The 27572-nt window shown below is 38.0% G+C and overlaps 2 protein-coding genes across 4 annotated transcripts; one reads left to right on the top strand and one right to left on the bottom strand.

The window, feature by feature from the left end:
- Window positions 1-1334: 1334 nt before the first annotated feature.
- LOC135688893 (uncharacterized) lies at window positions 1335-13312 on the bottom strand. Of its 2 annotated transcripts, none has more exons than XM_065205949.2 (5): window positions 12428-13312; window positions 11787-11934; window positions 10519-10636; window positions 7082-9704; window positions 1335-6315 (listed from the first exon to the last, which is right to left on the bottom strand). In XM_065205949.2, the coding sequence occupies exons 2-5, from the start codon at window positions 11924-11926 to the stop codon at window positions 4283-4285; spliced, it is 4914 nt and encodes a 1637-aa protein (XP_065062021.2). In that variant the 5' UTR covers window positions 11927-11934; window positions 12428-13312; the 3' UTR covers window positions 1335-4282. The 2 variants fall into 2 exon arrangements, with proteins under 2 accessions (XP_065062021.2, XP_065062022.2); XM_065205950.2 differs by having other exon boundaries at window positions 12432-13312.
- A 249-nt stretch (window positions 13313-13561) lies between these two features.
- Window positions 13562-26815, top strand: LOC135688891 (uncharacterized). Of its 2 annotated transcripts, none has more exons than XM_065205945.2 (5): window positions 13562-13699; window positions 14650-15322; window positions 15981-16089; window positions 17152-17368; window positions 17937-26815. In XM_065205945.2, the coding sequence occupies exons 2-5, from the start codon at window positions 14658-14660 to the stop codon at window positions 25640-25642; spliced, it is 8697 nt and encodes a 2898-aa protein (XP_065062017.2). In that variant the 5' UTR covers window positions 13562-13699; window positions 14650-14657; the 3' UTR covers window positions 25643-26815. The 2 variants fall into 2 exon arrangements, with proteins under 2 accessions (XP_065062017.2, XP_065062018.2); XM_065205946.2 differs by lacking the exon at window positions 17152-17368 and adding an exon at window positions 16812-16890.
- Window positions 26816-27572: the final 757 nt, after the last annotated feature.

Raw genomic sequence — 27572 nt, 5'->3', positions numbered from 1 at the left:
TAGGAAGCACAGCTGAAGCACCAAACTACCAAAAAAAAACATAGCGATTTAGATTGCATGCATAATATGAAGCCTTGGGTTTTCTTTGCATGGTGGCATGAGATTGACATCTATGATTCTTTTTTGTCTTTCGAACTTCTGCACTAAAAATTTAGATTTTCTTAGATTTCTATAAAACACACGACAAACTTCGCTTTATCATTGCCCGGCTTGTCCATTCTCAATCAGTTGTGTACCCAGGCTCATCCAAGTGATCTAAAAAGAATCATTTCCTCTGACTTCTATGTGAACTATTTATACCCTTCTTACTTAACCCTATCCAGACTGGGGGGGGGCTCATTCAGCCCCCCCCAACTTACATAATCAAGCAGTGCTCCACATTTGTAGACTCAACTAGCACGATGCTTTTTTACTTTTAGTTTTTATCAATATCAAGTGTGAATTTGTTTAAAAAAAATTAAAAAGAATTCAATTGGGGGGAATATGGCTGTTTTTTTCACAGTGGTCAAGGTCAAAATTTAAGGAATCTTTTGATGCACTTAACTCAGGTTCATCTCATAATCATTTTATGGAATCCTTGTTACCTCTTACATTCATAATAAGAATGGTATTTTTTCTATGTACAAAAGTTCAGTCGTGTTTTACATGACTTTAACTATGACGTCATTTTTATGTACTTTTGTCTTTATGTCTTGAACAATTATGACGTCATTTTCTCTTTTTGGACAACTTTTTTTAAAAAATGATACATCATAGCCTCTGCTATGTCTTTGGTGATTTTTCTCATAATAGACCAAGGAACAACGATTTTAGGGTAGGGGGCTGAATGAGCCCCTTCTTAGTCTTATAGCAGCTCAAAAGCCCGGTCTGGACAGGGTTAAATATAATACTAGACTTGGTACAAATAAAGAAAGTGAACAGGAGCTCCTGCTCTGCTACACTATGATTCTGTCACACTATTTTGTCTAAAACTGTAATTACTGTACAAGGCTGATTAACTGTACTGTCAAGTTATATGATTCTTAATTTTAAAGTGATAAGTGAAAAAAGAACACATTGTAAAACAAAACTGCCAACATTTCTATTATAAGTTGACCTCTATACATACGTTGCATTGAATCAAAGTGAGATGATGCTCTTTCTAAAGAATTTTTGAGATCCTGTGTTATTGTTAGCAAAGACCTTGCTGCAGCCAAATCACCTTTTTAAGTGATTTTACCAGATTCGAAAAGGTACCTCTTCTTCCAAAGCCCAGCTCTTTAGCAGAGGTCTTCCGAATGTGCTTGGGTACATCTGACAGTGTTGTCGGAATTGTCTTCTATTTTGTGAGACCTGAGAGGAGTTTAAGTCTGACAGTGCCCTCGAAAAAACTTGCCTTCTATTTTCAAAAAGGATGGGAACAATGTTGTTGCAACCTTCAAGGGTTCGTCAGTGAAATTAAGCTGAAGATTAAAGAAAGAGAAAAACAATTTTAAGAGAGACATTCTTGGCCTTAAAGTTGTGCACTCGAACAAGCACGATGCAGGTGCTGATCTCGAGACAACGCTATTGTATCCTATGTCAATGGCTCTCAGTACTGGAGATGGTGCCATCAAAAGGACTGTTTGGGCTTAATTGTATGAAACTGGCACAAGTGACCAATGTTAGCTCCGAATAACTATAACGTGCGGATAAATTGAACAGGTACAATTTGGAACTTGCTGAAGCAAAATGTTTGGTTTGACCTAGATCTACCAAGAGACAAATGGAGACCGAAATACTGCTACCATTCAAAACAAGTACACAAGGGTTGTGACTGTCTTTGACAAATACAAGGATAACAGCATATAAAGATGATGCGACATAAAGGTGCTATATGACTTCAACCACTTCCATATCAACGAAGAAAGAAAAGAAATTGTTTAATCAATTTCAGCTTGCAATTAAAAAAGATCTTAGTAAACTCTTTAGCCGGACAGAGATCACTTGAAACAAATTTCAGAGTATTAAAATTTTAAAAAATTGGGCCAGTGACAACCGACATTCTAAAAGTTCTCTTGTCCCATTAATTGGGTGGAACCAAGATTCTCATAGATAATGGTACTGGAAAACAAAGGAAGATAATTGACATCATAAAGCTCTAGAAAAAGAAAGCATTACATGGCTTGCACGCTTTTTCTTGCTATAACTATATTTCTAGTTATACTTTGTCGTTCATTTTATAGAAGTAAAAGACATCCTGAGTTAATCTTCTCTGACACAAGTTGTTTGTGCAGAAGTTCGTAAGACAAAAAGAGATCATAGATCTCAGTCTTCGGCCGCCATGTAAAGAAAACACGGGGCTTCGTATTCTGCTTGGAAACTCTGTCGCCATGATTTTAAGACTAGCTGATGGTTGATGTTTCAGCTAGGCTTCCTAGTAAATATGTCATGGTTGGGATTAATGAGGATTCGTTCGTCAGGTTGATTCTTTTTACAAAGAACATATTTGGGAGCTCTCACTAAAACAAACTGAAGTAAAAAACAGTTTTTCATTTAGATGTCGTGTGCAGTGACTCAGAAGAGGATCTTGAGGAGCATTGAAAGGATAAAACTATGTTTAGATGATCCACTAGTTTTCAATTAGTTTTATTCATTAGTTAGTAATGATTACCGCTGAAAAGTTCCTATGGACGACAATTCAAAAATCAGTCCCATCAAAAGATGTATTAGACTTTTTAGATGCTACTCAGGGATAAAAATCTTAAGATTATGCAATTTCCTTGTAAAAACGAGGCTTTTAAGCATTTATGCGCAAGAAATATGCTTATACAACCTTAAACTTGTAATTTATTTCAATTTAAACTGTTTTCTCGTTGATTACAAAACGAGACTTCAAACACGAAAAAGAGACTGATGGTTCCCGGTCTTCGACAACATCGATTTTTGAAATCAGCACCCTTGAATTGACCAGAAGCACATGGTTCCATAAATTTCGCTCTCGGACGACCATTCCCCTATTCTCCGCCTGGTCTACTACAGAATATCGAAATAAAATGACAGTTGCAAAAGAAATAGTAGAATTTTTTTTAAATGCCCTTTTACTGGAACCTGCCCCTTTGCCCCTTGGTCGTTCCGGCATCCTGTCTCAAACTGTACCAGACCGAAACTCTGGTTAAAGTAGGAAAAGTACTGAAGTCCGTTTTGGGCCTCCTTTAGTGACCAGAACTGTTACCGAATTGAACCGGTCATTCTCATGTAATCAGAATTTCAAAATAGTTCAGTTGTTTAGCACTCTTAACGCAATGGAATATCTTATTGGATGATAATCGGCCAATCAGTTGAGATATCGCCAATGAAAGATTTAAATTTTGCTAACGGACTACTGTTATAAACAGACACCAAATTACAGAGATTTGATAAGGAAAGAGCCAGTGTTAATATAGCCATATCTCAGTCAATTCCTGACATATTAAACTGTTTTTACACATTTAGAGGTATTTCATAATGCTTTTTTGCTTTCCGTATCGAAATTTAAAAATTCTAACGTATCTATTTTGACGTCATAACTTCAGAACTCTATATAAAACATATCAATGAAAATCACTATTTACCGGTCTATCAAAAACTTCTCGATACCGCACAGGCAGGGCAGTACACGATTTAGGTATAAAGAAAATAATGGCTCTAAGTTGCTACTCCGAGTTTCAGCAGCAAGAGTCATTAACCTGTCCTCGAACGGGATTTAGAGGAAATATAAGTTATAATAAAATCATACCATTAATCTTATTCCAAACGTAGCTATATGCAAATGCAACTCGTAAAAATATACCTTACTGATAGTTTAAATAACATTAAAACTCCAAGTTCAGTATGTATAGTTGTCTTTGACCAATATTACAACAGCTAAAAATGAAGGATTAGAAATCAAAATATAGATCATCGTGTCAGTGCCTACTCGAATTAGCGAACAGATATGATGCTATTATATAAATAAGCGCCCCCTTGAATAAACGCCTCTCAAATAAAAATAGAGGTTATAAAATGCAGCTAAAAAGTTATTGTGTTGAAATAAAAATTAAAATGGTTATTCACACCATACAGAATTGCTTTTTTGACCCCGCAAATATTCGTAAAGTTTCGAAAAAATCATTTTGCACTGAGATATTGCGACATTTTTAAATGAGAGCGAAGTTCAAATCTACTTGAGAGATAACAGCTTTTGAAAGCCACTCTCTTCAATAAGCGCTTTTTCAAGAACCCTGATATCCAACCCATAAAGTTATAATCTTAAACTTTTGAGTTCTGTTATTTTTTCGATAAACTACAACTTCTTCTGGCGGGCTGCTCTAACCCTGCGTTGGAGGCTTCTCATTTGTGGAGTGTAATACGCATACGGGAGCGAGTCCAGCCTCCTATTGATGTCTGCAGTGCTAGGTATGTCATAAGGGTACCTTTCATACCAGAGGTATGGCGATTCTACTATCTGCTCATTCATTTTGCCATTTGCCTTTTGCTTTCTCAGTCTCTGTCCATCGCTGATGCTTATGCCAGCGTTTATGTCTACTCCATCATTATTTCTTCCTTCATAGTAAATATCAACTGATGCTTCTGTCTTTTTCGGGTCAACACCCCCACTAGAAGCCTGGCTCGCTCTCTCGCCCCCATTGTTGTTTTTAGGCTTAGAACCGAGCGGCGTGTTTCTCGTTTTGTGCGCAATTTCTTCCATCTTCAGTTGCATCGGCGTTTTTTGCGTCTGTTTCATCTTTCTGAGAGGATTGTTCTCTGTGTCAGACGCTAATCTATTGTTATGCTCATTAACAATAGCGCTTAAACGCTGCTTTGCTTTATGCAGTCTCTGATGTGACGTATTCTTTGCTTTAGACCCAACTTTCGCATTGCTACCTGACTGGGCTTGTGCATTTGAATGTGTTTGAACTTTTGCACTGACTTGTGTGTTTGTTTGTATTCCCAACTGTGGTGCTGCCTTGAATGGTGACAACTCTTTTAAAGACAGAGCATTGGACAGATGTCCCATGCCTGCGCTCGGTTGGATTTGCTTTCCTGGTACTAAATAACTTGTTTTATCGTACACATTTTTACTGGCTTTTGGTTGTGGTACCAACTGTGGCCCTGACTTCGGACCCGATTTCCATTTATATTTCGATTTTGATCCGGACGACTTAGACCCAGCTTGTGACCCGGTCTTTGACTGACTATCTGTCTTGACATCCGTGTTGATATTCACACTAGTTTCTGTCATTGTCTCCGCTCCTGACTGTGAGCCTGCATTGGTGCCCATACCCATCCCAAATCCATTGCTGAATCCAAAATCGGACCACTTTGTTGGCAAACCAACATCTGTTGTAGCATCTGTTTCTGATGATGTGTCAGAACCCCCGTTTGCACCAGCATTCGCACCAATACTTACGCCAACCCCTGTACCCGTACCTGAGTCTGACCATAATCCAAGACCTTGGGGACGATTATAGCCGGGGTACTCATTCTCTTCAGTTTCATCATTCCATTCCCAGCTATCATTGTCGTCAGCTGTCCCACTGTCCTCCTCGACACTTGAAATCAAATTTGGGTCTTCTGTAACGTCTTCCTGTGAGCCAGCACTTGAATCAACCTTTGTTCCCACTCCAACCTGAGCCCAAGTGTTGGTACCTGTCTCGCTTCCTGTACTTGTGCTGGTAGAACTGCTCATCTTAAACTTAGATTCTGCATCGCTTGTCTTGTTACCAGGTTTAGCTGCTTTGTAAAGACCTGGAGGCTTTTCACTATTCTTTACCGTGTCAACTTTCTGCAAACCGCCAAAACCATTTTTGCCCTTGCCAAGGACTATTTCGTCATTTCTATCATAAAATTCTTTCATCTTCTCTTTTGTAGCATCTGCTCGGCTTGGATCACGCAAGATATTCTGGCCACCAGATCTGTTATGTTCTTTTATAACTTTATTGAAAGCGTTATCTCCACCAGTTTCGATATACTTTTGCTGTTTGGCAAAATCTTCGTCAGCTTTCTTTGCGTAGTTCATCGCTTCAGCTGTCCATAAGCCTTGATTCAACTCATCAGGATCTGTGTTATTGAGAAATTTATCTGCTGGATTTCCCCGAATGTCAAGTGATTCTAGGGTGTGAGCATCACCAGTAGCTCGGGTTGCATTCCTAAGCATAGCATTTGAAGCCCGCTTGCTTGTGGCGTCTCCCGTGCGATTTAGCCCTTTGCTGGCAGCAGTTCCTGTTGTTTTCAACGCCAAAGGGCCTTTTGATATCTTTACTCTTGCCACCCCAAGTAAATCTCGCTGCTTTGTTGCGTTTATATCGTCTTTATTCACAGCCATTTGAATAGAGCCTGAAAACGCGAAAATCTTCATAAAATTAATCAGACAAGCTTTTACCTATCAAGCACAACCAAAATAGATTTACTGCCATAAAAGGCACAGTATCCACTGTAAGATGCATATATATTGTTACTGTAGGATTTATAGTGGCAAACGTAAAACAAAGCGACGTCAAACGTAAAACAAATTTCTAATAAATTTTTGCTACAAACATGGTTACAGATACACTAAAGTTTTCTTAATGCAGCCCTAAAGGATCAAAGAACAACGATTTCACGCATTGTAGCTGACTACATCAAGATACATTCGTAGCCAGAGTATCTTTACGTTTTCAGGCTGTGTTTCAAGATTACTAGAGTTCGTATTCATTTATTATAGAAAGACAACTATATAACGTCTTGGACCAAGTTTTCGATTAGATTTGCTAGTGGTGCAAGAGCCTGGAAAATCAATTCAATTACCAGGGGAAATTTAGATAATAGTTTCTTTATTGACTTAGGGATACAATGTGTCAATAATTTGCTATGTTTACGTATATTATAAAGAACTTTAATATTTAACGGCTTTATGGACATGGAAATATAAAATTGAACGTAACAGGCAAATTTGTAAAACTACCTGCAGAGAAACTTATTTTAGACAAGTAGCTTTATAAGGAATATTCTTAACGGTATCTAGATCAAATGATGTCTTTCCATTGCCATTTATAATCGAAAAAATTATGTCTTCCCCTCACTATCTTATAGCCGCCAATACTACAAAAAAGCTTTCACGCACCTCTGTTTAAACCTGGCCTGACAAACAGCCCATCTCTCTCTTTGATTTTCCTACTTGGCTCTTTCTCTAAACCAGTCTTCTCTTTGGATCCACTTACTTCATTTTGTGTTGAACTCTCTGTCTTTCCCATTTCAGAAGCAGTATCTGAGGCTTTCTCTTCTAATGGACCAACTTTTCTCCAATTTATCATAAACAAACGTACTTTCCTATCTTGCTTGTCGTCTGAATCTGTTTCTTTCTGTTCTGGCGAAAAACTCGATTGACTATACTCAACTGGTAAATAATCATCTGTAAGAGTACTATTTGCAATCTGCATACTCTCATTCAAGCTGGTTAAGGTTTGGTTGATGCCACTATTGAAAAGATGAAACTGCTCCTCTAAAGTATCCAGATTGTTTGTAAGGTTACTCAGACTTGAATTCAGTTGTTCGACCTCGTTCATTGCACTGAGAAAATCATTTCCCTTCTTTAGCAGAATCTTGCTAGAATTTTTAGCAGCATCTCCATTCGACTGTGCTTCACTGCTATTCAATGCATGGTCGTTTGCTGTGCTGCTAACGTTTTGTAAACCGACTACATCACTGCTATTTAAGGATTTATTGAAGTATTTCTCCGTAGTTGAATTCTCTTTTCTTGATTCCAAACTTGCATTAACACTGCCTCGTTTTACAGTACCGGCTAGAATCTTCGAAAGTGTCCCACTTAATAATTCCGCATTATCGGACCTATTCTGACTGGCACCACCATAAAATAAAACGACTTGCTCTTGTGAATTACGAGATTTCTCAATAAATCTAGAAGCACCAATATTTCCTCCATCATGGTCGACAGAGGTACTAGTTCCATTTCTTGAACGCCTTGTATCTTCATTTGTATATACCATTTGGTCCAACTTTGGCGCTTCTGGTTTTTGAGACATATAAACGTCTGGTTCCCTTGTCAACTCGTAAGTACCACCAAGCCCTTCTGCATTACTTGAAATACTCCCGCTATTGTTTTGTAAAGGTGTTGAGGCATAACCAACTGTCACATCGTTTGTCTTATTTTGGTAATCTTGCTGAGTTACATAATTAGCATTCTCGGGTGTGTTGGTTACTTCATTTGTGGAATAGTTTTGCATATTTAAGTAATAATTCGAATTATTCCAGAAAAAATTAGCAGGTGAATCTGTGGAGATGCTACCTAGAGTTGAATAACCGGATGCGTTGCTATTCCCATAGACAGCGACTGAAACATTGCCATTTGAAGTCTCTGAGTTACCAGACTCGGACGGTTCACTCCGGCTTGTATTTTGAAACAAGGACCCGTTAGAAGAAGTTATGAGCTGGATCTCTGAAGTAGTGTTGCCCAACAATGGAGGCAAACTGTGAGTTTCATTGTCTTTCGAAGCAGAAGATTCTATCGTATTTCGGTATATAGAATCAAGGGTTGAGTTATCAGCTTTTGAAGCAGTAGTGCCATTGGCTTCGGCTTCAAAAACAATCGACCCGGTACTTAGAGCTATTCCTGAGACATTCATTGGTAAATACTGACTTTGCTGCTCAAAGTTCTGGTTTATGAAGCTTTTCGAAGCCCCATCTGAGGCATTGTTTATCAAAAGACTGTCATTTCTTGGATACTCCATACTAGCTGTGGTTAATGAGGAACTATATGCAGGCAGTGTGTAATTAACTGTGCTATTGTATTGTTTGTTCCAATCAGCAGTATTATTACTAGCATTATTAGTTACAACTGTAGTGGTACTGTTGTATGGATAATACTCAACACTATTGTTGGCTTCAATATTTGGGCTTTTATAGGGATAATACGAATACACAGTTGTGTTCGTGGCTTCGAAATTGCCAATATCTTGTTGTTTGTCGCTTGAAGAGTTTACTCTTTTCATATCTAGACTAAGTCGGCTGTCACTCTCGTTATTCTGCCAATAAAGATTTGAACCATTGTAAACGGGGATATACGAAGAATATCCAGGATTCTGCCTGAACGTTGCATTGTTTTCAGTAGCATTGGTATTATTATCTACCGTAGCAATGGTATCATTATCCACCGTAGCAATAGATATATTGTTACTTCCTTGCTGGGTGGTACTCGCGTTTCTTTCTGTCGAATAATTATAGCTAAACCCATTGGATAAATCTGCTGTATAGTTGCTGGCCGTTTCATTAGAATCCATTGCAGGATTAGATTCAAATACAACCGCGTCGACATTTCCACTGGTTTGTTCAATAGCCCCACCGCCTAACTCTTGAGACTTGCCTATGGAACCTGGACTCTGAACAACAAAACCACTAGTAACCCCATTTGAGATTTTACCAGACTCTGGTAAACTATTATAACCAACGCTAGTCCGATTCAAGATTATGTTAGATCCTGTATTTCCTTCACTCTTGCTTTTAAGCTTTTCTTTATAATCCGTTACTGCTTGTTTCAATCTTTCTTTCATCTCCTCTTCCGTCGGAGGTGTCACAGGCAATGGCCAGTTTCCATCAGTAAGTTCCTCCCAGTCGAAAGGCTCCGGAGGGGGCTCGCCCAATGACAGATCCTCAACACCAATGGCACCTTGTTGACCTTTTAGCTTCAATCCAGTTTTAGTCTCATTTGAAAGCGTATTTTGACAATAATGCTAAAAAGCAAGAAGCATTCTCTAGTTATTCAATATTATTTACGGTTTAATTATCCAAACATCTGTGGTAATTTATGATTTATAATTATTAACAATAAAACAGTTTTCGATTAAGAAATAAAACAGTATCGCTGTAATACGAAAACAGCCTTGATAGCTTTAAGTAGGTAGTCAAACATAGCAAAAGCCTATCCGAATTTTAGCTAGAAATGAAATTGAAATGAGCTTTGTATTTAGAAAAACATCAATGCAGGACAACATTTCGATAGGAGAGGAGAGTACGAGGGGAAAAAACGTTTTCAAATTTGGTCACTGTACAAAAAGAGTTTAAAATTCGACGAGGTAAAAATTTTATTCTTATAGCATCGATGTTCTTTTATTATGACATATCTACTATGACACATCAAAATATTTATATTTGTCACGTTATAGGCCTGTGACAGAAAAGACAAAAATCTAAGATGAACAAGCGACCTAATTTTTGACGCGCTATTAAAGAGCCTTGCTTTATTACATAACTTTTGTTGATATTTTACCTGATACGAGGATCGCCAATACAAGTAGTAAAAATGAAGAATAAAAGTTAAAACGATAAGCTGCAAAAAGCCTGAGACATTCATGTTTCTTGAACAAAACCGACAGCTCTGATGAAAGAAGCTCATGACAAAAAATCCCCTCGACATCATGCTAAATCAAAATCAGGGCTGTTAAAACGAAGAATGGATTCTTGCTGAGACTGTCGTCCTTCCTAACTATTAGCTTCAATTCAATCACCGGGTTACTATCTTTAGAGAAGCTGATAAATGCTTCTTACCCGTTCTTGGATAGTCTTATTCCTTGTCCAGTCATACACATCAAGCCAATAGGCACCACTTGGGAGGTTAGGCATCTGCTTGAAGATATCGGCACAACTCTTCGCAGGGTGTTGCCGACTGTAATAGAATTTAGAAATAAAACCTTTTAAAGTTTGAATAATCCACTTATTGTAAATTATGAGTGTATTCAGACGGTATAAGAGGCCCATAATATATTGTAGAAGAACCTGTATATCACAGAGATACATATAGTATAATAAAACAGTTAATACTCTGAAGAGATCCATATAGAACAAATATTATGAAGAGATTATTACAAAAAGCTTATACTTTAAAGAGAACCGTATTGTATTTTAGAGGAACTTATGTTCTGTTATTAATACAATGTTACCTAAAAATATACACATCATATTCGCAATATTATCGTAGCTATTGAGAAGAGGCACTGAAGCCTTCAAGATTAGGCTTCAGTGACGAGATCTCAGCTGCTTGGAAGGACAGTTTGCAGATAGGCTCAAGAATCATGCAACTGGATGTGAATATTACTGCTTCGTTCTGTAAGTTAGAATGGTATTCTTTAGCCTTTGCCCCAGTTTACAAATGCTGCCACATTTATGGATTGTGCAATAATGATAAATATCCTGTCCGCAGTTTACACCAAGATATGGTGGTAATTTCTGCAACCCTTTCTGCAAAAGTTATGTAATTAGCTGAGATTGTCAACGGTTCCAACCTTGCAAAACTTGAACGTGAATATTTCTTTGAAGATTTTTCAAGGAATATTTCAATGGTTTCATTGCATAAATTATTTTCACAAACTAGACCCAGCCCTCTGTCTGGACAGAATATTTATCAATATTGCACAGTGCATAAATGTGGCAGTCTTTGTCGACTGGGGCAAACGCTATGTATTCTTTGTTTATTTGTCTCTAAGGATTCGTGCACAAATTATCCTGATGATAGTAGAAGGCACACCGTTAAGACTTTATAAGTGCATTTCAAGATATACTTTGTTTTCCAATCTGTGGACAACTGCTTAGGCTATTAAAGCAGTTGCCAATGACTCTGTCCCCTAACTTTTCATGTGCTCTCGCAACTTTTATATGCACTTTTTTTCATGGTCAAACCAAGCTTACTTCCTTCTCCAATTAAATAGCACTTTACCCATCAATTTTGTTTTTAGTGACGGAGCAACTGAACCATTGTGAGGCCACTGTCTAACTGTCCTCAAGATATTTTAATTTGGTACTTGACGGTGTATACTTACTCGCCAAAATAGGCTTTTACGCGACGACCCTTCTGTTTTGACGAGCTATGAATAGATTCATCATTCTGACTTGTCGCCATATGAATGAACCATATCAGCAATCCGCATGTCAACATAGCCTCCCTTCTGATCAAAGCCATAGTGAGGCCTATGAATAAAAAAATGCTTTAGTGTAAGTAAAGCATTAAAAAAATAGCTGAGACAAAATCCTTAAACATGAGATAGAAAAAATAACCATTAAAATCTGTAGAGATGAAAGTGGTATGAGCAAACCATAAAAATTTTGGAGGGATACAATTTAGGGAGTTTTAACTTATACGCTCTGGCAATGCAAAAAGAACACTATATTAATGACTGTAGAAGGAGATTGGGTAACTTTGCAGAGTGATTCAGACAATACTGTTACTTTTTGAGTTTAATTAACAATTCCAGCTAACATGGTAATGAATTTCCAAAGAAAATAAATTCAACCAATTATAATTCAGAGAATCTGCCTTCTGTTTAAGAAGTATTGCAAACTTTCCCTAAAGTGTTTCTGAATTTTAACAACAAGACTATGAAAGTATCTTTGCAAATGATGAACAAAAGACTAAAATCAATTAACTCTTTGATTTATCATCTTAGGAAAGTATCCTACCTACCTACTCGTTGATATTCTGCTTCTTGCTGATGTTGTTGTTGCAGCTGTTAGTGCTTTAGATTCGATACTTCAAAACACCCTGACATCTGCATACAAAGCCTTGGCTATTTTCATCGCCAGGAAGCAGTAGGCCTAAACTTCACATCGTAACAGCAATTAAATGTGATAGTTGTGATAAGAACAGCAACATATTATCAAAAATGCTGCGCTGTTTCCTGGTTGCAAATAAAACAGGGCAACAAAAGGCCATCAACGGAACAAGTTTAGTCATGCTTCAATGACCTGCCCAATGATCCGTCGGAGGCCTAGCTACTTACGCTGCTGTCATATCGCTTGCACGGCTCTGCGCTTTTGAAACACATAAACAAAGCTTTCATACTTCCGCCCAGCAAGCCGATTTGGAAATATTATAGTTTTGCTTGACGCGTCAGGAAATAGAAGACAGACATGAAGTATCAACCTGTAAAACATGTTTTCTCAATTCAACCAACCCTCCCTTTTACAGCCTGCGTTATTCAATATATTTTGCATCGTCCAGATTCTTCGAAGTCTTTGCAACAAACTTTCACCTTGTTAGTAATGTGCAAGAACACTGAAAATAGTCTTCAGCGTTAAATTCAAACAGCAAAAGAAACGGTGAATTCAAACAGCGAAAGAAACGTTTAGCTTTCCCTGTCTTTGCTCAATGAAATCATATTCATCACTGTAAAATTTCTGTAGCTAATCCAGTTTTCTAAAAAGCAATTACAGCAAATCTCTGAGGATTGCTTTGAAAGAAAATTCAGTCTTCGAAAATGCACTTATAAATATCTTTGCGGATAATGTTTTGTTGAAAGGCTGAAAGATGGGTTGATATAGTGCCAAGGTTGAAAAATCAACCCAAAAATCAAACTAGAGTTTGGATGAGAATAGATGCTCTGGTTACATGACACAGTTTTCACATAGTGTTGCAGAATCAGACAACCTAATGGCTTTCGTTAATTGATGTTTGTCTAGAAATATCAGGTTCATAATTTGATACGAGTGACACTAATCAGTTTAATAGATACTTGAATTAGAATCAGTGCTATTTTGAATTGGTTAAAAATGATCTTTGACATGCGATGTTGTATAGGCCACCTGTTCGAGAATCAGTGCACAATAAGACGCGAGGCGGATTGCGTGGATTTTCAAGACCAAGATAATTTTGAAACAGATTATACATCAAGAATAAAAGTTAAGCTAGCAACGGAATAACAAAGTATTGATATGTTGTGAAAGACAACTAAAAAAGGTAAGTTATTCGCAATTGATATTATTTTGCGAACTTAACTATGCGGTTAGACAAAGCTCAAATGCAATGAAGCGTGCACAATGGCCTCAATTAGCAAAGGCATCTCGTGCTGCAGAAAAAGCAAAATGCCTCCAAAATGCATGTTTGCTAAGAATATTTCCAATAATCATCCATGAATCATCCATTATTCCAATAAAATCAATGTTTACTGAGGTGTTTTCAGAGTTTAAATGCTACCAGGTATAGATTATTGTTTTTAGCAGCATTGTGCAGGGGAAAACTGTTGGGGTCTCCAAGAATCATACGTTTTCTTCGCAGTTTGACCGTAGTTGATTTGATACTGTCACCAACGTGAAAAAGGCAGGCAGCCTAATTCTTCATCTAGCCTAGCTGTACCGATAGGCCCTGGTATAGACAAAATGGCTCTACAGCAGACTTTCTAACATGTCCATTGTATTCTCGGTTCACAAAACAAACTTGAGGTCTGTTGCCTACAGAAAATGTATCGGCAAGACCACGATAATCTTGATAAAACAGTATTTCAGCCTTTTGTAAGGACATTGGGTGTTGAGGAACGTAGCAATCGCTATTTGGAGGGTATATTGTCAAAAGGTTGCAACTCCGTGTTCCTTTACTAATGCATCCATTAGAAAACTGTTGTAATTGATGTAGAATGTTCGCATTGACAGTTGTAAAAAGATTAAATTTTTCAGGAAAGAATTCTTTACCCAATGGTAGCTGCTGCAACAGTAATGGATGAATAATGCAACTATTTGTATATTTTTGTGTTGTAATTTTGAGTTTCATTCCCAACTATGAATCGTTTAACTAAATTAGGCTACATGTCACAACATGTCTTATTTGTTGCTGGGAAACGGTTCAATTGTTGTTGCCCAGGGACCATATTATAAAATGAAAATGCTTTTAAAAATGCTTTCCTTATTTTGCAGATTTAGAAATGGAAAGGCTATTATCTTTCATTTGCCTGGTCCTTGTTGGACTTTGCTTGGGAAAGGAACATGTTGGTGGACGAAAATCGATCATACCGAGACACAAATCAGAACATGGCTCTCTGTTTCATATCGTTGAGCCAACAGAGGGAATTTTCAAACGTTCGAAATTAGGCAAAGCAGACGAGTCGGGTACGCTGCATTTGCTGGAGAACTTCCTGCTTGGAAATATAAAAAAACTTGAACTCAGTTCTAAGAAAACAGATATTGAGAGTCAAAAGGAAGTGGCAACGATTGCTGAAGATACTGTAGGGAAAGATGTGCCGGTAGTAAGTTCTGAAGCAAGTGACAACAAAGAAGCTCCAAATAAGGACTTAGGAGCATCAATAACCAAAGAAGATCTTTTAAAGAAAATCACATCAAAGAGTAGCTCAGCTTCCGAGAAAAAAGCACATATCAATGTCAAAGCAGGAAGTAATGAAAAAGCAGGAAGTAAATCAAAGGAGGATATTGGCAAAGACACTGCGAAGGAACATGTAACCGTAACTGGTGGTAAAAAATCAATAATTAAGGATATAAAGAATAAAAAAGGAAAAAATAAAGTGGAGGAAAATGCCACAAAACGGGACCAGACGGCAAAGAAAGAGCCTGAAGATGATGGGGAATATGGAAGGTGCAATTGTACTTCATTCTTAACATGTGTCACAGGAATTGATGATTGTGACACAATGCCAACAGATTGTATCTAGTTTTTACGTATTGATAACAACCATGTCAAATTTAAGAGAACATTAAGCTATAAACTTTAAAAGATATTTCATGATATTTCCCTTGTAAACTTTTACATGAACCTATGGAAAAATGATTCAGGTTTTCTTTCAAAACTAATTGATTCTAGACAAACATGACGAAACAGTCATTTACATAATTGATGAAAATGAACTATTATCATCAATAGAAATATTGGATACAATTTTCAGAAAAAAATTTCAAATTAAACATATTATTGACATCGATAATTTGTAAGTCTGTTTTCAGGTTAAGGAAAGCGTATTTTCTCAAATCCACGGTAAACACAGGACTGATATCCGTTATAGTTCTTATCATACCCTTAAGAGTCATTTGAAGAAAATCTTTAAGTATATGGGCTAAACTATTTGATCTACTCTTGCTGTCCTGAATATCATCAATTCCTGATCTTAAAGCAATATTAATTACACTTTATTACAAAATATCACACAAGTATTTTAGATTCTAAATTTTACTTTAAACATGAAAATATCATAACTTGCACTCAATGGCAGAAATAACGTACCTCTTTTTCATCTCAGTTCCCCAGGAAACCCAGCAATGAGCTGCTCAGACTTGTTCACAAAATTCCCAAAGCTGCCGTCTGGAAGTTATTGGATACAAACTGCAGACCACAAAGAAAAGATGCTGGTAAGTCACTATATTCTACATGTAGCAGAAACTTAAATGAAAGCAAAGAAATGATGACGATTTCTGTTAACCAGTCTTGTGCAGAGTGTTCGATGTCCTGTAGACAGAGCTGCGCATGTTTTGGTGTCTAGAATAGTGCCAAGTTTCAAGCTGAATTCTTAAGCTAAATTCTGCAAACACGGCATCCCGAACCCAGCAATATACACGCTTTCCATAGGCTTGATTTTATGTTGGAAAAAACTCATTTATGAAAAACAAAAAGATCTTTTATTTATTGCGTAAAGACTGTAAAAATATTCGTTGCTTGCAAATATAAAAAGTTTGGCATACCTATCATCAATATATTTTTCATGCCTTATCGTGAACTTGTCATGTTTATATTTTGAGAGAAAAGGCTGCAACATATTGTGAAGTGAAAGCCACTCACTCCTATAACAACTATATTTTTGCAGCCGTAACACTGATCGTACTAGTAAAGTCAATAGTAACAGGGATTTGTTTATTTCATTTGTAGATAAAATTTCGTAATCAGTTCTTGTTTTATATAAATACTAACGTTTTTTCACAGGGCATTTTTGTTAGTTTACAACTAAGATATTTCATTGTTAATTTTTTGAATTCGCATCAAAACTCGGATCATGGTGCATGTAAAGATCTCTTGATAATTGTTTTTAGCACATTCTGCTTGCCATAACGAGACTCAATATTCTATCAATTGCTAGGTTATGTGTGAAAATCCAATTGATCAGCAAGAAGGTGCTTGTTTAAAATGTGATCACGATGAAGATGCCAAAAGTCCGGGTAAATTTATTCACGAAATTACGGAGCTAACGGGCAAAACAGAGATCCATCGATTTCTAATTGAATCCTACAAATTTTGATAAAAAGATAATAAACATTGTTGGTTTTCTTTACATAGCGGGTACTTACTAGATTTTTGTCTCATCATCAAGATTTCTTGGATTCGGTTAGATTGGTATGGATTCTCTAGGATTGCGACACCATGCTGAGCTTACTGCCTCATCTTCAAGACATCTGAATTTGTCTCTCATTTGTCTGCAGCTTTTCTGTGAAAAGAATGTAGAATATGTAAAACCAAACCTGGATTCGGGAAAAGAATGGAAGCCAAAAAAGGAAGGGCAAGCAACGCTTAGCAGTTCTGGACCGCCTCCGGGAATCGAAGCGGATCCTGGTCAGCAGGGACCAAAAGTTATCGTTCATCCTGTGGTTGGCGATCATTTAACAATGGGGAATAACACTGGTCTAGCTGCTGGACCAGGTAAGATATTGGGTGGAATCAAGCTTTTCAGGTCTTTTAACAAACCCATATGAACGAGAAATCCATGGTTCAAATGAAAAATCACTTTTATTTGAATTGTCAATGAGCACACAAAGTTTTAGGGTTCCGGGTATAAAATTAACGAGACTATGCAGGATACAGCTATAGAATTGGAGATGTCGTGAAGCGAAGCTCAACATGGTGTCTTTATGTCTTTACTAATTACTTATATCAATACTAACATTAGTCTGTTACTCTTAATCGAGTTAATATATTTCCTGGGCCATGCAAGTTGAAAGTAAAATATCAAAGTATTGTTACTATTTTTAAACTGTGTATAATGTATTTCTACGGCTTACGTCTTATGTCTTTGCTAGAACATACACTGTCTCACAAGATATTAAGACAAAACATCTGTAGAGAGTCGGGTCTTGCAATAGACAAGAAGCTTAACTGTAAAATCTTTGCGGATTGCTAAATTTATAAATTTAACATGTAAATAAGTATCATCTTCAAAAATTGAGGATCGTAATTATCAAACTAATGTACAAAATTATTTTCTTAACAGAGGACCCTGACCAACTGAAGGATGGAATGTGGCCATACGAATCTGTTACGAAGATCCTACCCGATGAAGCAGTAAAGAATTCTTCAGATTTAAAACTACCTCCACTACCAGCACCACAGCCACTGATCCCCGCAAAAGAACCAAACCAGGCCCTCTTGTCACCAACAGCACCCTCAAAAGATGGCTCAAATGGTACAAAAAATAGTACCAAAGAGGCCAATAATGGGACACAGGGTAAAAATGGCGGGACGAATTCAACAGCAGCTCCTGTCAAAGAAAATACCAGCAAAACAACAAACGCGTCAGAGATTGGTACTGGCAAAAGTGAAAGCAAAAAGTCCGCAAAAGAAGAAGAGAAGAGTTCCAACTCAAATAATACAGTGGAAGCAAGCAAGACTGCAAATGATGGAAAAGATGAGAAGAATGCGACAAAAAGTGGAGACGATGTGAATGCAAAAACAGGGGTGGCTGTTAAACAGGGTGACGCTGCTACAAGTAACGCACCGAAAGAAGCACAAAACCGTAATACTACTGAAACATCCGGTAACTCTGTCGCCCAAAATAAACCTGCTAAAAAGGTGGAAGATACAGATAATGCTAAAATAGAGAACAAGGATGCTGGTAAAGAAATTACTAAGGATACGCCTAAAGTAGAGAAGGCCAAGCAGGAACCCAGCGCAGGAGAAGGGAAATTAGGAACAGCTGAGATTGCAAAGTCAAAGAACGATGCTGCAACAACTTCAAAAGAAGCTGCATCAGCTGAAAAGGTGAAAAGTGATAACGCAGAAAACTTGAAGGAAAAAAAGCCAGCTGAAACTTCAAATGTCCAGCCAATTGCTGCATCATTAAACGCCGAGAAGGAACCGGCATCGGGAAAGCTTGTAAACCCAGGTGCTATTGCACAAAAACCTGGTGATAATGCGGGATTTAAAAATGTAAAAGAACCGGAATCGAAAAAACCAGAGGCGGAAAAAATAAAACTAGTTGAAAATACAAAACTTGATCAAGCGGTTAATGATAAGCCAGTCCCAGCAAAAACTGCCGCTGCAGGAAATGATGCTCCCAGCAAGGAGATAGCACAAAGTAAGCCTGTTCCAATTACAAAACAAGCACCCGCGCAAAGTAACAGCGATAGTCTAGAGGACCTATTTGCAGACACTGGTGACAACAACGAACAGACTGCAGCGGTCAACAAGCCGGTAACAAGTGGCTCGGCTCCTGGAAATAGCCTTCCAAATAAAGCATCAGCCCCCTCCATTCCATCAGATGGTTATCTTGAACAACCTGAGTTGGGCCTGAATAATTTAGCCAAACCAGGTAGTCAAGCGGCCCAAGCAAGTAAACCGGCATTGGCTCCGGGAAACAACATTCCGAACAAAGCACCAGCACCACTAAATCCATCTGTAAGTATCGTAGAACAACCGGACCTGGGTTTGAATAAGTTACCAGGGCCGGGCAACCAAGCCCAAGTTCCTGAGATGACCCACGACAAAATGATCGAGCTAAGCTCGCCACCGATTACGTCACTTGGGCATACAAACGTAGCTACCGAGAAAGATCTTAGCTTGCCTTTCGATCATCCAGGTCTAGGTAGTCAAATGAAACCGGGAAATATCGTTAACCAGTTCATGCCTAATCCGCAAGACAGCAACACTGTCAAACCAGGTCCAACTTTGAAACCAAATTCAGCTTCTGTAAATCCGGGTTTGGTCGTTACGAGACAACCTAGCAAGCCGACACCTCCACCTGCAGTTACCAAGCGTGCAACAACACTGCTTAAGCCGACTCTGTCACAATTGAAGAAACCAGAGACACTGGAGGAGTTTGAAAAAGAGAGGCAAAAGAATAATGGCGCCTCACCTACTCTGGAAGAAGGCAAAAACAAACCTGGTTTGAACAATGCTGAGAAAGACAACACAAGCTGGGTTGATGACTCTGCCTTTGGGTTACTGGGAGATATCCCATGGGCAAGAGATAAAGCCCCTGGGGCACCGCAAAAGAAGAGCGCGGAGAAAGACAAGGAAGCAAAGGAGACAAAAAATGAAAAGAAAGAAGACGAGAAGAGCGATGCTAAAGTTAACGAGAAGAAAGTTGAAAAGATCGGAAAAACTGAGGGAGAAGACAAGAAAAATGACACATCTAAAGCGAAGGAAAATGCTGAGAGAAACAACACAAAAGATGCCACCGAAGGCAAGGACAAAAAAGGGAGCGACAAAATTACCAATGGAAGTGGGGCAGCAGAGAAGAATAAAACAAAAGTGAATGAAGAAAAGAAAGACGAAGGAAAGAAGTCCGAAGGAAAAGGAGAGGGAAAGGAAGATAAGAACGAAGCAAAGTTAGATAACGCTGCAAAGTCGATGAATGCGACGAATGGCACCACTAACAGTGGTGAAGGAAAAGGTACAGGTGTTACTGATAACACAAAGCAGAGCAAAAATGAAACTGTTTCTAATGAAAGTAAACAGAAGGAAGTAGAAAAAGATCAAAAGAATAGCACCAGCAATGTGTTGAATTCTAAAGCAAGTTACCAATACATCGAGAACAAGACGACAACATTGGATAATCATGAGTATCACGAGGCATTAAGCAAAGATAATGCTACGAAAAACGAAAAGGAGGCTAAAGACAAAGGGTATCAGCAAGAAGAGTCAAAACAGGCTCAGAATATTGTTCCACAAACCAATCAGGGAGCAGCGATTAGCCCCGTGGGATTGCAAAACACACAGAACATCCAGAATTCAAAAGCCAACACAACGCTTCCAAGGCCTTCGAACGAGCAGTCAACGGCTTTTGGTAACATCCACCAGATTCCAGCTTCGTTTTCAGTGAACAACGCTCTGCCATTGGCAGCTCTGCCCCTTAATGCACCTTCGCAGAGCAATCCACAGTTCTTTGTGAGTTCACCAGTGTCAAACCAATCAACAACGACAACAACAAGCTTGCTGCCAGTTGATCCCAATACAGGGGACAGAGTTCTTAATACAACATTGACTATGGTTTCATTGCATGGAGACGAGGGCACTATACCTGAATCACAGATTTCTGGCTCCGATCAAGTCGACTGGATGAAAAACAACGCTAGTGTAAAGGACAAGACAAAGGCTATCACTAAAAACGTTATAACTTCAAACAAACAGAAAGACTCTGTTGACAACAAAATCACCAAGAATGGGAAGAAGAAATCAGAAATTAACCACAAGCAAACACAACAAGAGGTAAAAAATATCAAGAAAGGGACAAATAAAAAAAGTATGGTGAAAAAATTAGATGCAGATGATCATCATCAGAGTGAGAAAGCAAAAGAATTCTTCAAAATAGAGGAAAAGGCAAAAAAATCTGAAACTCTTCAGAAGCTGAGGAAAGCTTTAGAAGGAACAAATGTTACTATACAAAACGGAGTCTCTACTCATATGACCTTTAAATCGTTTGTGCCAAGACTCAGTGTTGATGACGTCATAGACGAACAAAAGCGTAGCTCAATACCTATTCATGGTAAAAAAGAAGTAGGTCGCAAAAGGTCCTGGGAGAAGAAACTTGGGAAGGTAATGGGGGCAGTAGAGGGATCGAATTTCTCTATTGAAAATAGTGTCAATTCTCAACTCACGTTCAAGTCTGATATAGCTCCTATCAAGTTAAATGTGCACGATAAAAAAGAAAAGGAAATAAGCAGTAATGCTGGAAAAAAGGAAAAAGCAAATAAAACAGAGGCAAGAAATAAACCTAGCGTGATGAAAGATGGAAAAGGCGTCAATGCTTGGTCTGGTAAGAAAACACAGAGGAAGAAACCAGAGAAAGTGCCGTACAAGTCAAGAAAGTCAATAGCTAGTGGAGTTGGGCAGAAAATCATCAGAAAGGAAAAGAGTTCTAAGAGCAAACAGAATTCTAAGAAACTGCAGAGAAAGACAAGAGAGAACAAGGCTAAAGACAATAAAGCGTCAAGCCGTAGTGGTATAACCAATAGTATGTTTAAAAACAAAAAAGGAGAGAAGACCACCTCTGTGAAAGGAAATCATTCCGAGGCCAGTCTCGTTTCATCATTCACTGATTCTAAAAATGCAAAGGAATCGAAATCTGTCACGCTGACAAACGTCAACAAGGAAGGAGTTCAACAGGGTACGGATCAAAACGGAACGCTCAGTGTATCTGCAAAAGAGAAAAATGAGAATATAGAGAAAATAAGCAACAGCAGTAAACAAAATACAAAAGCAACCGATAAGAACTTCACTGCGATCAATGCTAGTGCAGCGAATACGACAGGGGACATAGCCGGTGAAAATAGCACTGCAGTAAGAAATGAAACAAGCAAGAAACACGACGATAGGGGGGTTTTTGAACCAGATATTGGCACAATGAAAAAAATGCCCGAGACAACAGATATTAAGCATCACATTTCTACTAGTGATGACAAGACAAATCACAAAGTCAAACACGAGCCAGAAAATTTGCTAAAAGGCAACGTTGCAGAGCATAAAATTGATTCCGATAACATCCTCCATGCAGTGTACAATGTTAAGAAAATAGATGATCAGAAGTTAAGCGGTGAAAAAATAACAGTTCAAAATGTTGGGCAGTATCATATTGATGAGCAGAATACGTTACATGCCGCTTACAATGTGAAACCCCAGGCATCAAACCAAAGCATCGAGAATTCAACATCAGAGGCGCTAGTAAAGAACCTTGTGGGACATCACATCAACAACAACAGTGTTTTGAGCGCAGTTTACAATATGAAGAAAATTGATAGCAAAGAAAATGAGAGTAGGTTGTCGAAAACTGTGGGCCAAAACAAAACGGCAGGCGTCAATGGAATTGCAAGAGGAAAAATTCTAAAAACCGACAACAAAATGCGATCAAAGAAACAAGAAAACTCTGCAACGAAAACAAAGCCAGCTGCTAAACAGAAGGTTGCGTCTTCATCAAAACCTACAAGCAAAGCAGGTACGAAACTACCAACAAGTGCAAAACGGTGGCATCCAACAGGTACAACTACTACACATTACAAGCAACGAAATAAAAGGAATAAGTCAAAGAGCAAAGTATTCAAAGATAGAGAAAAGAAAGGAATACATGTCACAAAGAAGGATGAAAAACAGTTGACGAAAGCAGATAACGTTAGGAAAATGAAGAATAATTCAAAACGAACAGGCAAACCAGTTAAAGTTGTCATCGTAGGCAAAGGTGAAAATGCAGAATTGAAGAAGCTCAGAAGAATAGGTTTGGTTATTCCTGAAGAAAATGTGAAAGATCCAAAGAAAATAAGTGACAAAAAAAACAGTGGAGGCAAGCAAAAAAACAAAAAAAATGGAAAAGCAAGTTCACAAGGTAATGATTCTGCAGTTAATGAAAAGGATACGGTGAAAGACAAAAAAGTAAAAACAGCAAAAAATAGTGTTGTGGCAAGTGCTCAGATCAAGAAAATGAAAGGAAAACAAACAAAGACTGCGAAGCCCACAAGTTTCGTGCACAAGGGCACTTCCAAGAATTACCACCCAACTTCTAAGAAAAGAGTCTCAAAAGTGACACAAAAGAGCCTCCCTCTAAAAAAGAGGGTGCCATTACAAAAGGTACATGGACCAAGAAAAGAAGCAAAAGATAATAACAGCAATAAAGGAAACAATGGGAAGGCAAAAGATACAAAAAAGACAAAAGATGAAAAGAATGTTGAGAAGGAAGATGAATATGAGAATGAGTTGAAGCAGAAGCAAAAGAGCAAGAAAGTACGAACAATCTTCTTCCCACAGGTATTTATGAAGCGAAACAAAGTTTCTCGGCCTATGAAAGGCTTTGGCAAAGCAAAAGGAAGGCAATTGATACCCACGCAAGTAGGAGATATCGAGCCGTCAAAAGACACCGAGCCCCAAAACGAGCCTACTTTTCATGATTCGGGCGCGAAGATCTCAAACCTTGGAAATGGCACAAATCCAGGAAATGCGTTGTATGCAGAAAACATTAAGGGCAAAGAGGGGGCAAGGAACATAGGTGACGGAAGTAAAGCCAATAAAACTGCAGGTATAGATGAAGACAGTAGCAAAAACACTTTGGATGTCTCAAATGACAGTATCAATAATGTGCTCAACTTGACAGTCGGGTTTTTGAATAAAACCTTTCATGATCAATTTGGCAAAGGTTTAAAAGCCAAGCATTACACAGAGGGGTTGAATGACACAGCAGCTGGAACAAATGCAACGCAAAATAGTGGTACCGATGAGCATAATATTGCAAATGGCACTGGAAATTACGGAACAAATGCCGCAGGCAAAAACAACACAAGCAGCGGAACAGGCGCAGTTGAGGGGCCTAAAAGCAGCAACGGAACAGCCAATGTCACAACAAACGGCGCAATTGTATTGGAGAATGCCGGAAATAACACAACAGGACAAAATATTAGTAGTTCACCCGTCCAAAACACAACATCACCGAACACTGTTCCAACCAACGGTACTGTAAATTCAACGGTGGTGCCACTGAATAAAGAATCGAATGTGACCGAGGGATTCCGGTCGGAAAGAATTCCTGGTGTTTCAAAGGCAGCTGCTGTTTCAGATATGATGTCGCCTATAGAGAACTACATATTGAACATGATCAACGAGACGGGAGCAAAGCATTTTGGGAATCAATCAAACACCGAAGGAAAAAGAGGTTCGCCAAAAGATACAAATTCAACCGAAGGAAATGGTATAGCTTCTCTACTGTCGAAAATTAAATCTGGACAGCTCAATTTGAAATCAAATGAAGTTAGTATCAACCTGACGCCGAAGAAAGCCGTTAAGACATTTTCGAATAGTGCTAGCATAAAAGCTGGAGCAGGATTGCTGTTGAATTTGGCTGCCAAACGCAGCACGCTACACAAAAAGGTTGCTGCGAAGGCTGAAGCCGGTAGTTCAAAGATAAAATCGAAAGGGAGTGATAACAGAAAGAAAGTACACGTTGAAACGAAGAAAGTGGTTGAATATAAAAAGAAGAACAACAGAAAATTGCCAACAGCCAAAGCCAGAAAAGCAAACCCGACATTAAAGGGGATGACTTCAGCTGTCCCAAAGGTGAAAGGAACAAAGCAGCAAGAGGTACAAAAGAAAGAGAAAAGTGATATAAAGAAAGCAAGTAACAGCAAACCAAAAGCAGCAGCCAAGAGTGGTATACGATTTACCACAACACATAAGGTGCAGAAAATATCCACGTTTTCAAGTGGGCCTAAAAGTGTTGGCTTTGCAAAGGGCACCTCAAGTGATAACACTACTAAGGGGCCTAAAGGGAAAAATATTAAAAGCTTAAATGAGAAAATACCAGCTGCAATTGCTAAACCAGATAAAAGTAATTCATCGTCTGCCCAAACAGCATTGACATCGCAAAAGAAAAAGAAAGAGACAAAAGATTCAAAAAAGTTGGAAAAGGTGGTGAAAGATAAGCAAAAGAAGGCAGCCACTGCCTCTGTGAAACCAAAGAAAGATGCTAGTGTACTAGCAAGCAAGGCTGCGACAGGATCCAAAACCAAAACTGCCGATTTAAAAGGCAAAGGAAAAGGAATGAATAAAAGAAAATTACCAGGAAAAGACAAAAATTTGAAGGGACAGGCAAAAAGACAAAATACTTCGGACAAAAACAAGTCAACTTCACAACAGCAAAGTGGTTTCCCTTTAAAGATAAACGGCACAAAAAATGATTGGGGACCAGTCAGTGAGAACTGGCCTAACTTTAGCATAGGGTAAAGCCTGGTAGCGAAAAAATAAACATTTTAAAATGTAAAGAAATCAGCAGAGGTTGCTTCTGACGTCATACAACTTAACTGCAACGAAGCTTCAAAAGCTTTTCAAGATTTAGCGGACAGCAAGAAAAAACTATAATCTTGAATTTTCAAGAAACATTGAGCTAAATTTTAAGAGTAATTGTCATAGAACTGTTTTTAACAGTGAGAAACAACAAGCCTCGGAGCTTATTGACATTCTGCTGATCATTAGTGATCTGTTACATAGAGTACTTATCGCTATAAAAAATGGAGAACCTGTTCTTTACTCCACTGTGGGCTCTATTTGTTAGGAGACAGCGTGTAAACAAAGCAGCTCGCATGTGTAAAAACACTTTAATTTTTCTAACAATACTATCTCTATAAATGAATTATTTCTACCTCTAAAAATAATTTACAACTTGCGAAATTTAGAACAATATATCTGTAGAGCTTGGGTAGGACAGCAAGGTCAAGGCAAAAAAGGGACAAGATATTCTTTGGAAATTCGTTTGTTCTATTGTAATATTCCCCATCAGATATTTGAGTGAAAACGTAATATTGGCTTTGCCCTTGAAATTTTGCAGTAACGCTCCTGAGTATAGGATAAGTGCCTACGATTCGAGAGAAAATAAAAAAACAAAGCAACAATTTTTTTCAACATTTTTTGAAAATAATGACCCTTTGCACCAAATAAGTAATAATAAGTAAGTAAGTAAGGAGTGTGGAGACAATAAGTAAGGATTATATATATTTTGGTTCCAACATAGTTGTATTTGAGGGTAATTGTTTGACACCGGGATGGTGGGTTGCCACTCGCATTAGAAGGCGTTTCGCGTTCGTCTCCCCAAAAAGTAAAGGAACAACGACAGCTGTTTGATCTTAATTTTAATGCATAGTTAGAATTAAACTTAACAGATTGTTTAATCAGTTATCACACAATTTTTAACGTAATTGATTCAATTACTGGAAATAGACGGATCTATATGTAAAACGTTTGTTTTTTAAACATTCACAGATTAGGTGATTTGGTGTCACCTACAGACGGCAGTCCTAACTTTACGTTTAAACTGCTTTTAAAAAGAAGTTCTGTGAACACTTCAAGCTTTAGAAAGTTGTATATACAGTATAAATCAAGAATAAAGATGCTAGTTTCGTATATATGAATGTTCTGTCTCCTCAGTCTGCTTTTGTTACATGAAACAGGTAAACTTTATACCATTTCTCAAAGAGCCAAGAGCCCGCTATCTCTATCGGGGCTCAAAATGTATCAAAATTGATAAATTAATAACGATTACTTTTCCAGTGGTCAGTCATTAAGTGCTTTTGATATCACAAACGACGAGCTTTTGAGTAAAACAGGTTGGTTCTAATTTGCAACTCAGACTTTCACGCTTAATGTTTATTAGTTAAGTTTTCAACTGTTCAGATTTTGAAAGGTATGTAGACTATGCTGTTTACAGCAATACGTCCATAAGAACAAATTAACATTCTTACATGTGAATGAAAGAGTTGTGTAAATGTACAAATTAGGGGAATGGATTTGAAAATTTTTGAAACTAAAACGAGAACGAGACAAAATTTAAGTTGCTAGTTTTTGAGTACTTTAGATTATGAGTCTCTGTTGCAGCGTCCGTCAAGTAAGGCAAGAGCGATATAGAGGCTCATAGAGTAAGTCTACATCATTGTCATCAACAACAACGGCAACAACAGCAACAACAACAAACAAAAACACCTCGTTTCCATGACCTCATTAACATTCACCCTTATCAAGAGATGACTTCAAACAATGAGAAAAAATAAAAATAAAAATTTTCTAAAAAACATCTTTGAAGAAAGAACAGTAGTCCAAATTGCACGAGTGTCAGTAATACATGAATCTAAAAGTAAATTGTGGCGCATTTCCTTAATTTAAC

The sequence above is a fragment of the Rhopilema esculentum genome, chromosome 9 (assembly GCF_057945365.1).
Source record: "Rhopilema esculentum isolate cy_ngs chromosome 9, ASM5794536v1, whole genome shotgun sequence".
Lineage (NCBI taxonomy): Eukaryota > Metazoa > Cnidaria > Scyphozoa > Rhizostomeae > Rhizostomatidae > Rhopilema > Rhopilema esculentum.
This window is presented reverse-complemented; position numbering and strand designations above follow the sequence as displayed.